We start from the raw sequence: 14,269 nt of genomic DNA, 5'->3' as shown, positions 1-14,269 counted from the left end.
TGTCTTTATTTCCACAGGTCGGTCGCACCGGGGTGCAGGGGGAGCGGCCCCGGGCCTGCGCGGGAGGGACCGACCCCGCCGCGCCCGACATGGCGGCCAGCGGCGGCGTCTCCATGGCAACCCGCGTCCTGCGGCAGTGACGTCAGTCGCCCCGCCCTGCGGCGTCGCCGCGCCGATCCTGCTGTCCCCAGGACCCCCAGGTCCCTTTCCCTGCAGCGCTCTCCAACACCTCGTTCCCCAATTTATACTGGATCCCGCTCCGCTCCCGGCGCGGCGCTCGGCGCTCCGGTTGCCATGGCGATGCCGATGCCGTTGCCACGGCGGCGTGGCCCCGCCTCCTGGGCGGGGCGGCCGCGGTCACGTGTTCCGCTCGATGCGCTCGGTGTTCGGCTCCCCCCCGCGGCCGCGCTGAGACCGGAGGGACCCCGGGTCTGTCCCGCCCCGTCCCCGCCGCCATGTCCACCGCCATGAACTTCAGCGCCAAGAGCTTCAAGCCGCGGCCGCCGGACAAAGGCGCGTTCCCGCTGGATCACTTCGGTGCGGTAACGCGGCCCGGGGCTCCCCCCCGCCCCGTCCCCCCGGCTCTCCCGGGCCGGCCGCCGCAGCCCGGCGGTAGCGCGGCGCGCTGTGTGTTGCAGGGGAGTGCGGCGCCTTCAAGGAGCGGTTCATGGAGTGTCTGCGCGACAGCGGCTACGAGAGCGGGGCCTGCCGGCAGCGCGCCATGGCCTACCTGCAGTGCCGCATGGACAGGCGAGCGGCACCGGGGGGCGGCGGGCTCGGCCTCTTCTCCCAAGGAACGAGTGATAGCATGGGAGGAAACGGCCTCGAGTTGCACCGGGGGAGGTTTTGACTGGGTATTAGGAAAAAATTCTTCCCCAAAGGGCTGTGGGGCACTGAACAGGCTGCCCAGGGCAGTGCTGGAGTCACCGTCCCTGCGGGGGTTTACAAGATGTACAGATGAGATTCTCAGGGACACGGTTTAGTGCTGGAGTTGGGTCATGGTTGGGCTCGATCCTGAGGGTCTCATCTAACCTGAATGGTTCTATGATTCGTAGTTCAAGTGAAAAAAAGTGTTGGTGATTGTTTTTCCAGGGGTATTTGGGTCTGGCATTGCTTTGCGATGCTTTCTGCTCTGTGGCGAGCCGGGGAGCCCATTGGGAAAGGCACAGAGTCTGTTATTAGCTGCGCATCATTTGGTTTGCATGCACTGAATGGGCTGGTGCTGAGGAGGGCTGCAAATAGGAGTTTGGAAATCACCACAGCGAAGTAAAATGTCACCAGGAGTGTTGCTGTAAGCAACATCTCACTAAAAACCTGGTAAATGGGACAGGTAACATTTTAGAAAGCTCTTGTGCACTCTGTTAATTCAAGACAACCAGGAGTCAGGGCAGTTTGAGGAAACTCTTGTTCAATATCAAATATCAGGAAACAACAATTTTAATTGGAAAATATCCCTGAATGTTGCTTTCCCAAAACTGATGTTTCTGAGGCTTTGCTCCATAGTGACACCTTGCCCTTCTTTAGAGTAAATAATATGAAATGAAATAGAAAATACTGCTGTTGTCTTGGTTATAGACTGTGTTCTGAGTAATGTCTTTGTTCTATTGTTTTTAACTTAGGCAACTTATGGCTAACGAACCACTGGAAAAACTGGGATTTAAAGACCTGATGGATGAAAAATCAGAAGCAAAACCCGAGAAGTTGTAATGAAGAAAGACAACTTCCCTCCTCGTCTATGGAAAGCACAATTGTTACGTAGTACGTATTGTACGTTCTGTTCATAGTGCAATAGGAAGCGTTTCTTGAAGGAACTTCCCTTCAAAGGTTGATTTTCCTAAGATATGTTTTTAAATGAGCAGAAGTTCTGCCTTTGTCTGTTTTCCTCAAGTATTTGCTATCTATTTTCTTTTAATTTCTCTAGCCAGCTCTTAAAGATCCATGAGAACATTTTGCCCAGGAGAAAACAATTATTGCCTGAAGTGTTCCTCATGTCTCTGTAAGAACAGTGAAGTCTTATCTTAAAATAAGACAAAATACCCCTTTATTGTGTAGATCTTGAACTGTAGATTAATCTTATGTGGGCATTAATAATATGCTTGCAGCAATTGCTTGTCAGGGGGAAATAAAGCTATCGTGGTACTTGCAAATTGCTTTTTATCAAATGCTGGTGTTAATCTCCATGTTTGGGATGGGTTCCTGCTCACCCTGTATAGAAAACACTTGGGTACCTGGGTGGGGTTTTCAGTCTTTTAACCTTCGTAACTGGGGGAGTATTTCTAGTTCCCCGCACCAGTCAGGTGGTGATCCTGCTTTTATTTACCATGCCAGCCGTGTTTATCTGCTGTATTTCATCATTTAACTGCGAGTCTTTCGTTATGGATACATTCATTTCTAGAAGCAGAGCTACCATATGTTTTCTTAATATCTTTATAGCAAAATTGGTGTGGAGACGGGAACGGTATTCAGTTGTGTTCTAAGTAACTGAGCTGTAGAAATAAACATGACAGGACTGTTTTATTCTTTTAAAACAAGTGTTTTACATTAAAAAGCAGAGTAGAAAGCTAGCTAAGAAATACAGTATTTCACTCCAGAATGTATAGCTGCAGCCCATACATGAAGAAGGGAATGCAGCAGGCCATACAGTAGACGTGTGGTCAGGCCTTACAGGTGTTTGTATAACTTACCATGAATTATCAGAGCCAGTGGTTTTTCTCTTGTATATACTAATACAAATGAGTTTCTTCATTAACGCTGAGTTCATGCCAAAATAATTTTGCCTTTTAGCCCCTTAGAAATTTCTTTTAAGCAGACGATGAATTGGTAAATGGTGTGAGTTGTGCGGATGTGTTTTTCTGTTTTCCACTCTATTTCTTGCTGTGTCCCTGCTCTTTTTTTTCTTTTAAAAGAAATTTAGATGTGGTGAATAATTTCTCTGTGTATCTGGTGCTCACACTGCACACTTTCGGGTCTGGGCCTGCAGGCAGCAATACACGCACTCTTTGCCAAGGTAGTTCTGCACTTTCTCCTTTATTTGGCATGTTGTGTTGGATACATCTCACCTTTCCTGCTCTCTGCTATTACTCCTTTTGCTTCTGCTTCTCTCCACTGTGTTCACACTGAGATCCAGGAAAGGGTAACAGAACACTTTCTGCTCTTCATACTGATGGCTGGAGCCAGGATTTAAATTGTTGCTGAGGTCTGATCTGATTGAACAGACTGGAGATAGTGCAGAGCGGGTCCCTGTTTGAAAAGAGTGTTCGCCCGCTGCTGCATATTTTTATTCTGCTTCATTCTACTGTTTAAATTATATCCGTTGAGATTAGTACATTTATAGAAGAGAAAGCAGAGGTTTTATTGTTGAAACAGATATTAAAAGACTTTGTATTAAACCACTGAACAAGAGCTTTCTTTCAGTGATACTGAGTAAGAATGATTAAAATAATCTCCAGCATCTTCAGAAGAAAGAAATCAAATGTCATGCTTCTGTGCTCCCTGAACAGTGAGAGGTGAAGGGAAGCCCTTGTAGGTGTGAAAGAACCCACTGGTGGTGGTGGAATAACTTGGGCTGTTACTGGGGTGGCTTCATCTTTGCAATGTCACTCTGCACACTCATTTGGCCAGACAGTTACTTCATGAGTTGGACGCGTGTTTTCTCCTGAGACAGCGGGTGGCACCTCTCTCTTCCACCTTATTTTAGGATAAAAGGTGAAGTTTTTCAAGTCTGGAGTGATTGAATTTTGACTGTTGAGCTGGTGCGATAGCTTCTGTTTCAATGAGCTGAGATTACACCCGAAGGAGGGGACGCTGCAGATTCTGTTCATAGTGACCAAGGCCCAGATTTCTGACCTGCTGCAGGAGGGGTGGTGGGAACAAAAGCGGTTTCAAAAAGCTCCACGGCATTCCAAAGTGAATCGTGCTCTGTGCTGCTCGCAGGCCTGTGGCGTTACAGTGATGTAGCCTGCAGGACCCTGCGTTGCACAGACCGTGCTGCTGCGCCACCAAAACGGGCAGAGCACGCTCCATCCTTCACGAAATGACCGCAGACGTGATAATTGGCACCCTAACAGGGAGCACCTCTCACCAACCTGAGAACAGCCTCCTCCTGTCCAGATCCACGTGCACATTTCATCCCACCTCCCGCACGGTGAGTCAGTGTCGCTGCGCTGTCCCCGTCGTGCTGGGACAAGAAAGGGGCTGTGTGTGGATAGCCCAAAATTTGTGGAACTGGCAAAGGCACAAATCTGGCCGTAAGGCATTAGCTGGAAAGGGAATACGTTTAGTGAAGCTGTAAGGTGAGCTCGGAGCTGGTGAAGGCCACCGGTTGATCTTGATTAAGATCTAATGCAACTGAGAAATGGAAAAACAAGTCATTATTCAATCAGTGCCTGGAGTCAAACAATTTTTCCAACTTGCTCTATGGGACAAGTCCCTGCAATGCTGGAGTTGTCTGGGAGACATCCCAGAATGCTCTTGGATTTATTCCCACCAACGTGCAGATCGTTAATCAAAGCCTTTCCATGTAATCCTCTTTATTTTAGCTTTGTTTGTGGGATCCTGGTTTATGCTCCACTGAAATGACAGCGGCGTATAAGCCAAAGGAAAGCGGTAAGTTCTTGGTTATCTGTCCCGTTCTGTGCCAAGGAGGAACCTTTCCAGCAGCCTGACACCAAACTGGGAAGATCCGTGTTCTGGAAGCGCGGAGCTGAGGCATGTGCGCTGCGGGGGCGGCGCTTGTCAGGGGCAACGGCTGCTTTATGGAGCTGTTTGGAGCCGATGAGCGGCTCTGCTGCGCCTGGCACCGGGAGCAAGGTAAGTCCTGCCCAAGCGCATCAATCTTCATGCGGGAAACGTGCCTGTGCCAGCGCTGCCGTGGAGCACCGCCTGCCGACCGCTGCTCCCGGCCCCGCGAGCGGGAGGAGTGCTGTTGTTAAATGTGGTTGTGCTGGGCTGGATGTAAAACCGCCAGCCTGTGCAGGTGTGGAGGGGACAGCCTGGAGCAGGACCATGTGTTGACTGTGTTGAAGGTCTATGTCAGCTTTTAACATGATAATAGAAATTGATAAGCGAGGGGGCTGTAGCCGTCTTTCCTGTAGTTTTTCTTCAGCAAAGGCTCTTCACACCGTAGCTCTAGGGACCCTCCTGCTTGGGACCCTGTCCCTGGAGGGCTCTGGGTCAGCAGAGCTCTGCATGCCACTTAGAGCTTTGCCCACGCATTTCCCCCTTTCCTTGCTCAGATTAGGATCTATCCAACCACAAAGAGCTTAACCTTGATCGCTGCGGTTAGTTACAGAAAGAACATTGCTGCGAGCCAACACTCATTATGTCTTCCTGGGAGACCTTGAGCTCTAGGTGTATCTCTCCAAACAACCGCAACGACCTGCAGAACAAGGAAGAAAGGCTTTAATCAACATTTCCAAGGCTCTGAGCGTTTTTTCATAGAAAAGCCTATCCAAAGCCTCCTGTGCTTGCGCTGGAAGTGGGCCATGGTCCAAAGTCCTTTGCAGGAGCACAATGAGCCTGTGCCGCTGTGCTGAGGAAGGATTGCTGCTGCATCTGCAGCCTGGATGTGGGATACCAGCTGATGCAGAAGGGTTGTGTCTGTAGGCACCCCTGAAGTGAATGTTTGGGGTTGTGCACAGGTTACGCACAGCAAAGGCTGTAGCCAGCTGACCCCCCACACTTGTTCCGGCCCGAACCCTCTTCCGAAGTATTCTCCCCAATTTGTCCTGCCCACCTGAATGCCACAGATGTCTTTGTGGCTGGAAATCACACAGTGAGTAATCACCCACTTGTTTTCCTTTGGAGACCACGGAGTTACTGACCTTTGCTGATGATTAATTGCCGTTGCAGCAGAGAACAAAATCGCTTTCACTTCCTGCTGCTTTTGTAGGTTGGGCTTACCCAGCGCTGGCACTGGAGAGCGCTGGATCAGCTGGAGCAGCTCTTGCGGGTCACCCCGTTGCTGTGTCGCTCCGGGCAGGCCTGGGGAGCGCTGCGAGGCAGGAACTAAACCTGGGATGCTGCTCCGATGCGGCTGGGGGTCAGAAAACACTGCAGGCAGGCTATGAGAGAAGGAGCAGCGGAAAGAAGTGCAGAATGTACGAAAAGCATCAATTCATGCTGTGGGCTCTGAAAAGTGCTTTGAGTGTTCTGGTTCCACTGGAGAGCAGTGTGTCCCTACGTTTCCAACCCATGATTGCGGGGAAGGGAATGATGTTTCTGTTAGTACACAAGAGTGCGGGCTTTTCTGGTCGCATATCCAGTGACCCCAAAGGAATGGAGTTACTTTTCTGCCTGGAGGAGATGACTTGCAGAAGAGATCCTCTTGCTAAACCAGGGCTGTGGCATATTGTCTCAGTTTTCCCACAAAAATCAAAGCTCTGACTCATATTAATTAAAAAAACACAGAGTGTTTGGAAGGGCACATACAAAGGTCCATTTCCCTGCCATGGAAATTGGATATTGATTAATCTTATCCTCGTTCTTTTTTCTTCTAATGATTCTGCTTCTGTGAGTAGCTGGCAACGTTGCATCTGTCAGGATGCAGCAGATTTTCTAGCTTACCAATTTCAAGACAAAACGCCTTCCTTGTGGAACGAAGGTGCCATATGGCTCGAAATGCATAATTGATCACTGCTCAAAATAGGAGCTTCATAGAAAGTCACCTAGAAGTCCAATCAATGTGTGTGCGCAGAGGAATTCATAGACTTTGATGCCTATTTTTTTGTTTCCTGGGACCGATGGTGGCACAGGGGCAGAGTTTTGTTGCTCTTCCTGGGGGCTCTGATGTCCGCGCTCTCTCTCTAGCACCACATGGGCTGTTTCAAAACTGTACTGTTATTCCCATTATTCGAGGAGATCTTGGGACTTGGCATTAGCAGGTGCATCAGTCTTACGCTCGCTGATTCCTCCTGGGCTTGGTTGGGTGAAAAACACCCCAGCCAAGTCTGGCATTTACCAAATAGCTCAGGAAAGGCCACAGTTACCTGTGTGAGTGCCAAACGGTTCAGGTGCATCTGCTGGGCTGAGTCCAGTCCTTGCTGTCCCACGCTTTCCCGCTCCCCAGCTGCCGGCCCGGTTCCCACTGACACGGGAGGCGTTTCTGCAGCCCCTTTGGGCAGCTGAGTCCTTTGACTATTTGAGTAACCTTCTAGGAGCTGAAGCATTTCTCTTTTCCTCAATGCCAGCAAGCCCTGCTCGGCAAGGACCTGCTCACACACCTGTGGCTGATCTTGGTTGCAAAGCTGCTGGTTGGGGCAGCAGGTGGGGAGGCAGGAGATGCTCTGCAGGACAGCTCCAGCTTGTTTGCTCTATTTGCATTTCTCTGTTACCAAACTGCGCTCCGTATTTCGGCAGGCTTTGGGGGCACTGGGTGTCTCCTTAGCGGACAGGGCAGGAGAACAGGAGCGCTACAGAACCTGGGACACCGGGACTGTCCTGAGGATTCGATGTGATGCCGTGTGCCGCAGCCTGCTCAGACGAGCACTCTGCAGTGGAGTTTTCCCTCTGGGTCGCTCCGACGGCCCCATGGTAGCACGGCTCGCGGGTGGCTAAAGGGATTTCACTGCACCAAGGAATCCAGGTTTTGGGTAGGCAGACCCACATGGGGAAAAAAATTCCTGCTGCCACTCAGAAATTGCAGAGAAGCTGCAGATCAGATCAGTGCTGAGAAAATTGCTGGTAGCTCAGGACACCGAACCAAGCAGGAGCAAAACCCCCCATTGATAAATGAGCCTTCACCTCCCCATGAGCAAGTACCAAATAGGGAATCCCAGGGGTGTAATGAGGCTGGCTGCTTTCATCGCCGAGGTCGCCTCCCTCGGCTTTCGCTCTTTAGTGTGGACGTGGGAGTTATGCTGTGCTGCCCGTGGCTTTAGCAGGCTGTCTTTAACCCCTCGTCCTCGCCACCATCGCTGCAACCCAGCCCCTGTTATTCAGCACATCTCTGACATGCATGTGCACGCTCGGAGCGGTTGCTAAGGCAGCATCAGTCTGCCCCCTCTCTCTCTGCGTTCAGATTTCTATGTAATCTAAAGGTATATGTATATTTGGTCCATGCAGCCCAAGGCCAGGCTGGTATCTATGTGGTGAGAGCACAGGTGATGCCGCAGATCAGATGTGAACGGTCTGTGTGCACAGACACCAGTGTGAATGGTGCAGGTGAGCAGAGCGTGGGGTTCAGTTCCCCCTCCCCAAACTGCGCTGCAGTGTCCGGTGGAAACAGGGATTTTCCACTGCCTCCTACAAGGACGCAGCACGGAGATGGACATCTCTGGCAGGAGATGTGTCCTGGCCTCCTTGCGCATGTGCCCGTGCAGCACAGAGGTGTCACCAGAACAGGGTCACTGCGGGGCTTTCGCGACAGGGGATGTGTGAGTTCTCAGAACTGCTGAGTTCACCGGCTGCTGAAAAAGAACCAGGTGGGTGAAAAACGAGAGTGCGTTTGGAACATCTACCTCCAGCCCTTCAGCACGCACAGCCGGAGACTTGCAGGTGTGGTGGTGCGAGCTGGAAGGATCCGTTCTAGCAGAGAGATGGCTGGATTGATGGCTTTATTTCAGCTTATTTTAGCAAGTAATGGGCAGGTGGGGTGATGTTTATCACCAAAACCAGAGCTGGGTAGTACTTTAGATCACAGCTCTAATCGGCTGGACTGACTTGGACAGTAAATCACTTTTGCAGCACTAATAACACAGAGCGGTGGGTGTAGTAAACCTCCTCTTGCAGCAATAACCTGCTCCTGCTGGTTCTTTGACTCAGGTTGGTGCTTTTGCGCTGGCTTATTTATTAAAACTCCTTCACAAAAGTCACCTGGGTGGTTGCTCTGCCTCAGCCATCGAAATGGCTGTTCCCTTGTCATTCCCCAACCTGGCTTGGGCTCTTTATATAGCCTGCAGCAAAATTGTTTATTTTTGTACCAATGTCTAAAGGTTTTTCAGCCACAGGAGTCTCATGATGTTGTTTTCATGGCTGCTGGAGCAGGGTTGCTCTGTTGTTGCTAGAAATAATTGCTGTTAATTAATTCTTTGCTGATTTTTCTTTGGCAAAGCACACTAAAATAAACAAATAAGTGAGCAGCATGCTCTGCATCTCGATGTCGTGGGAGCTTTCAGGAGGAATTCAGTGGCATCCAGACAATGCCATCAGCAGCCAGAGGAAGGGGCGGACATGGTCCTCAACTTTCTGCGGGGACAGTTAATTGGGGGGAGGTTCAGTTACCATCTCCGGCTGTTCAGAGCTCCCTCCAGGCCATCATTTCTCATCGCTTTCTAGAGAAAAACCACAGCTTTGTTTCCCTCTAATGCTTCGTTCAGATCACAGCTGAGCAATGTTACAGAGAAGTGATGTGGTCTCAGATGTCTGAGCCAGACCAGCGGCTCAAGGCAGCAGCGTGTGACACGAGACCCACTGCTGGGACCTGTAATTGCACAGTTTTCTCTTTTCCTCTGTGTCCTTTTAAAATGACTTGGCTTCTTCCTGAGGGACCCGAGCTCTGCTGCAGAGGCTTCCAGACCAGGGGCCATGTGCTGGGCAGCCGCCGGTTCCCAGGTTGGCCGCTTCCATGTCCACCCTGCAACAGGACCTCACGCAGCACAGTCTCCCACTTGAATGTCTCCAAGCTGTTCCTGGAAGGATGAGACATTTGAGCCAGGAAGAGATTAAATTATTGGAACCGAGCAAGGGCAATTTCAGCTGTAAGCGCTTGCCCTGCGGTGTGCACGTCGAACCTGCCCCGCTGATGTCTCTGACTCAGACTGAATTGGTGGTGGCTCTGAATAAGCACTTTGACTTCTCTTGGAGGAGCTGATACCCTGACGCGTGAATCTCTTCACGTGTATGTTGGCTTTCTCCATACAGAACTTCCCCAGGTCTACGTCTTTTAGTGAGCATAAATCAGGAAGAATGCTAAAAGCAGCGGTCTAACACTGGTGCAGGTGGATTATTGACTTCATTTGTCTAATTTCATCTTGTCTGAGAGCAGAACAGAGCCTGTCATTAGGCTGTAGGAATCGGCATAGCTCCAATTGGGTGCCTGGGAGCTGCTGTGGAGCCACTTCCCCCAGCTGCCCCTTCCACATCATGTTTTACATGGTCTGAAATGGGTTCGGTAGAGCAGCAACAGGACTGCTGCGTTGAGATTTTCCCATGTGCCGTAGAGCAAACGTACAAATATCCAGCATCCTCAAGCCATCGGTTACTGCCGTGCTCTCCAGGATGTCCCCTGGCTCCCAACCACCCCATCAGAGCAACTGAGCAGCTCCTGCGACCGTGTCCTGATTTCCAACCCAGCCCGTTGCTGCAGCAAACAGAGCGGGCGTCCTGAGCACACCATGGGCGGACTCAGAGGAGTGGTTGAAGCTCCTTTCCCTTGCGGTGCAGCCGTGGGAGAGCAGCTCTCAGCTCCAGGGTGCTGCACCGGCCTGAAAAATGGTGTTTAAATCCATCAGCAGAGAGATTTTGCTCTACACCCTTGTTTGTTCTCACTCTCCCCATCTCTCCTCTTATTTTCACACCAGTAACACCGGGCTTTGCAAGAGTTAACCACTATGCAAATGCAGTGAAAGCCTGATCTGCAAATTACTCCGCAGCAAGGCACTTTTAGAGTTGTACAACACCTTTTCTTCCTTGGGGGTGGGGGCAGGTGCAGGTGTTATTTCAGTTATTCCTGCACCCTTGCATGGTTTTCTCTTGCATCATCCTCTTCAACTCGCCCGACGCATGCTAACCATGCAGATGCAGCGAGGGTGCTTTGCCACGTCCTACAGGAGAAAATCCCACAGGGCCCATAAGGCAATTTGCTGAAAATTAGAGAAAGTTGGCCTTTTAGTTTAGGATTTTTAGCTGGATTTTTAGTTCAGGACATTTTAATCGTCCTGGTCTGAGCTCTGTGCTCTGCGGCATTCCTCCCTCCCAGCTGCAGCCACTCTTGATATAACTTGTTAACCCAGAAGATAATCTTATTTTTAATTATATTTTTTTTTAAAGAAAAACCTCTAGTATTTATTTTTCTTCCTTTCTTTTGAACAGGAAACCAATAGTGCAGTGGAAACTTCAGCATGGGTGCGGGTGGCCAGCGCTGCGGCTGGTTCACACGAAGCCCCAGCTGCAGGAGCCGCCGCCCGCAGTGCTGGGGCGCCTGGGGATCCAGCCCAGCGTTCCCGCTGCTCCAGAGAGTTCTGCTCAAATGCAGTTGCGGTGGCGTGAATTATTGATGCTTGTGTCTGGGTTTGCTGTTCACGCAGGAATTTGTAGCGTTTCCCCGCGTTATGCTGTGAATGTGCTCCTGGGTCGCATAAGGGGTTGAGTTTAACACCCTTTTGCTTGTGTGATTATGACACTGATTTAGCCATTTCAGCACCGGGGATGCAAAATTAACTGAAAACCGGTGTAAACAGCTCTTTCATAACGAAACGAGGCAGCCTGGGGGTGGAAGGAGCTAATATGGAGGGGCAAGGAGAAGGTGTCGTTGTGTATGGGTGTTTTCAGGGCGTCACTGCAAAGATGATGAGAAGATTTCCAGGAATTTCGGAGCATCCTTTGCCCTGACCCCTCGGCGTCTGGCATTGCCAGAGGCTGCCCTGCTGCCGATGAGCTCAGCACCTCGGGAAATTGCATTAATAGCATCCGTTTCTAAGGCAACAACCTTGCGGTGTAGAAAAGACTGAGTTAAAAGTGTATGTGTTTACAAACAAACACGTTTTACGCATAAATATGTAAGCATTTATATGCATAAGTATAAAAATATTACATCAGACTTAACAAGTCACTTAGCAGCAGAAAGACAGAGAGCATCTGAAGGAGGGCGATGTATTGAGAGTGACAACCAGTGTCTGGACAGTTTGACCAGAGACTTTGAAAGAAGTTGGAGCAAATTCATCAAGTGTTCCCTGACAGGTTGTACCCACAGAAAACAATGTGGGGACAACTGCAGGCGAGGTGTTGGCTCCTGCGGGCACAGGCTGCAGAACAGTGTGATGGGGACAAGCCGGAGCAGCGATGCCCATTGGCCTCCAGGAGCCCCCAGCACCCCACCAGGGCCACCTTCCCTCGTGTCTGTGAGGTTGTATCAAGCCTTTGGTTTTTTCCACTAAACAGAAATAAATCTTCAACTCTGGCTCACTTAGTTCCAACTTTCCTCCCTCTCTCTCTCTCCGTGTCCCCTCTGCCCACACAGGCTGTTTGTTTCCTGATGTGAAGTCTGGAGTAACAGGGATGGGACATAACTGCTGAGGATTGCTTTTGATCAAGCCTCACTGGCCCTGTTCTCCTGCTCCGCCTGGCCTTTGCAAAGCACTCCCCTCTCATCCTTGACAACAGGATCTGTTATATTTGATTTGATTACAAGATATAAATTTCTGTCTGCAGCCCTGGCTTCCAGCAGGCGGAGGAGAGAGAGGGATTGCCTAGCAACCAGGAGAACAAAAAAATTAAGAGAATCAATAAGTCTTAATAGAAAGCTAAACAGAGACTTTAAAACCAATCCCCCGCCCAGCCCCTGTCCTCAGTGAGTTCATGATGATGTGCAGCACCCTGGCTATTGCATGAAGAATCCAGCAAGCGCACATGCTGGAAAAGCCAGAAGGCTGGGGGATGTGCTGTGATTGAAGTGCAAATGGAAGCCTAACCCAGCTCCGACTCGGGTAAAGCTCTGATCTTGTAAGCGTTTACACTGACAAGCAGTCCCACAAGCCTGAATGTAGCATGGGTTTGGAGGATTAGGGCTAAGACACTGTGCTGGAGGTATTTTTATACTCAGTGGATGATGGAAGTCAGTGCTCTGCTCCAGGTTAATATTAGTGACTTGGCAGTTGAAGGTGAGGGTGTGGGTGCAGCAGCTCAACTTCTGCACAAAAGGCCCGTGAGTGGGATTACACCTTTGGTCAGCATGGGAATGAGTTTCCAATCATCAGGAACCTACCCCTGTAACACCAGCGAACCCCAGCATGGTGCATAACGCTGCACAGAGCCAGCAAGGAACAGTCCCATGTCAGTTTAAAACCATCAAAAATCAACTTGGTTACTGTCACTTCTCTGACAGCACAAACGCAAAGGTCATTTAGGAAAATGTATTCAAGGCAAGGGGGGCATCGTAAATGCACCAGGTCATGATTCTGCCCATATTTAAGGGCGTGTGTTATTTTCTCCTGCAAAGTGTTCCATGGAAGCTGCTCACATCTACATTTGCAGGACTGAGGTGATTTGGTTGTGGGATTTTTCCAGGAGCTGCTGGTGCCCTCCTCCTGCAGCCACTTGTGCGTGGGCTGAACCTGGTGGGCACCATGAGCAGTGTGAGCTGAGCTTTGCAGGAGGGTGCTCTGCTTTGATGGGAGAAGCAGTGATGAGTGATTTGAATGGGGGATTTGCTTTGCAAAACCAAAAACGTTTCTATAAGCAGAGCTGTATGAAACACAAACAGGCCATAGCAGCATTGCAGTGCCTGTGGCTCATACCTGAGAAGGTTTCAGCAGGGGTTAGGGCAGCAGCCTGCAAGGCACAGCTCTGAACCCCTCCTTGGCCAAAGTCTTCCCGCATCACCCCTCTGAATTACTCTCTAGTCCTAGTAAAACAAGGACAGAAGCCTTGACCCATAGATGACTTGAGACACATGGGTGGCCACAGCTCTGTCCCAGCAGTATGGCCGTGAGATGACATGGGGAAGCTGTGACTCTGCCCCAGAGGTGTCTTCTCTCCCCAATAGTCCCTTGGCACCATGGAGGGGTGTGAAAAGAGCAGGAAGGTGCTTGGAGAACAACCCTGCCAAGATGCAGAGATGGAAGGTGGTGGTAACAGGTACTTGGAAGGACTGGGTGGACTGAGCATTTCAGAGCACAGGTGGGTACCATTTACACATTTACAAGTACCCCCAGAAGATGCTAATGTTAAAGAGATACTCCCAAAACACTGCTCATGAACCCACCAAGGCGCTCGAGCAACGAGGCCTCTTCCAGTGAGGGTTAGGGTGCTGTGAGCCGCTACCTCCTGGAGGTGAAGACCCCTGGTCACCCCTTCCCCACTGCCATGCTGGCTCCTACCCCTGGGTGTGAGCACCCCAAAACCGAGCAGCGAGGCAGCAGTGTGGCACGGGCACCCCAAATTAAACCTGGGACAGCATCGCTGGGGGATGGGGACACGCGGGGGGATGTGATGCCCTGATGGTTGGGGACCCCCACGGAGAGGGGGCTCCCCGGCGACGAGCGGCCGCTGGAGGTCGCGGGCGAGCGGCGCTGGGAGCCGCCAGCCCCCCGGGCCCTGCGGAAGGCGGAACCGG

At 50.7% G+C, this 14,269-nt stretch overlaps 1 protein-coding gene across 5 annotated transcripts; it reads left to right on the top strand.

Moving 5' to 3' along the window:
* The first annotated feature begins 400 nt into the window (after positions 1-400).
* On the top strand, positions 401-11,898 carry COX19 (cytochrome c oxidase assembly factor COX19). Of its 5 annotated transcripts, none has more exons than XR_013922871.1 (4): positions 401-537; positions 639-750; positions 1,620-1,758; positions 11,029-11,898. XR_013922871.1 is itself a non-coding variant. In XM_080353880.1 (3 exons), the coding sequence occupies exons 1-3, from the start codon at positions 456-458 to the stop codon at positions 1,705-1,707; spliced, it is 282 nt and encodes a 93-aa protein (XP_080210006.1). In that variant the 5' UTR covers positions 401-455; the 3' UTR covers positions 1,708-1,855. The 5 variants fall into 5 exon arrangements, 1 of the variants encoding a protein (XP_080210006.1); XR_013922872.1 differs by lacking the exon at positions 11,029-11,898 and adding an exon at positions 4,539-4,617 and having other exon boundaries at positions 1,620-1,767; XR_013922873.1 differs by lacking the exon at positions 11,029-11,898 and adding an exon at positions 1,926-3,271.
* The last annotated feature ends 2,371 nt before the right edge of the window (positions 11,899-14,269 follow it).

The sequence above is a fragment of the Nesoenas mayeri genome, assembly GCF_963082525.1.
Source record: "Nesoenas mayeri genome assembly, chromosome: 15".
NCBI lineage: Eukaryota > Metazoa > Chordata > Aves > Columbiformes > Columbidae > Nesoenas > Nesoenas mayeri.
This window is presented reverse-complemented; position numbering and strand designations above follow the sequence as displayed.

Coding starts and splice junctions, on each gene's coding strand:
- COX19 (XM_080353880.1), top strand. CDS start 456: ATGTCCACCGCCATGAACTTCAGCGCCAAGAGCTTCAAGCCGCGGCCG. Junction 538..638: donor GTTCCCGCTGGATCACTTCG/GTGCGGTAACGC, acceptor TGTGTGTTGCAG/GGGAGTGCGGCGCCTTCAAG. Junction 751..1,619: donor CTGCAGTGCCGCATGGACAG/GCGAGCGGCACC, acceptor TTTTTAACTTAG/GCAACTTATGGCTAACGAAC.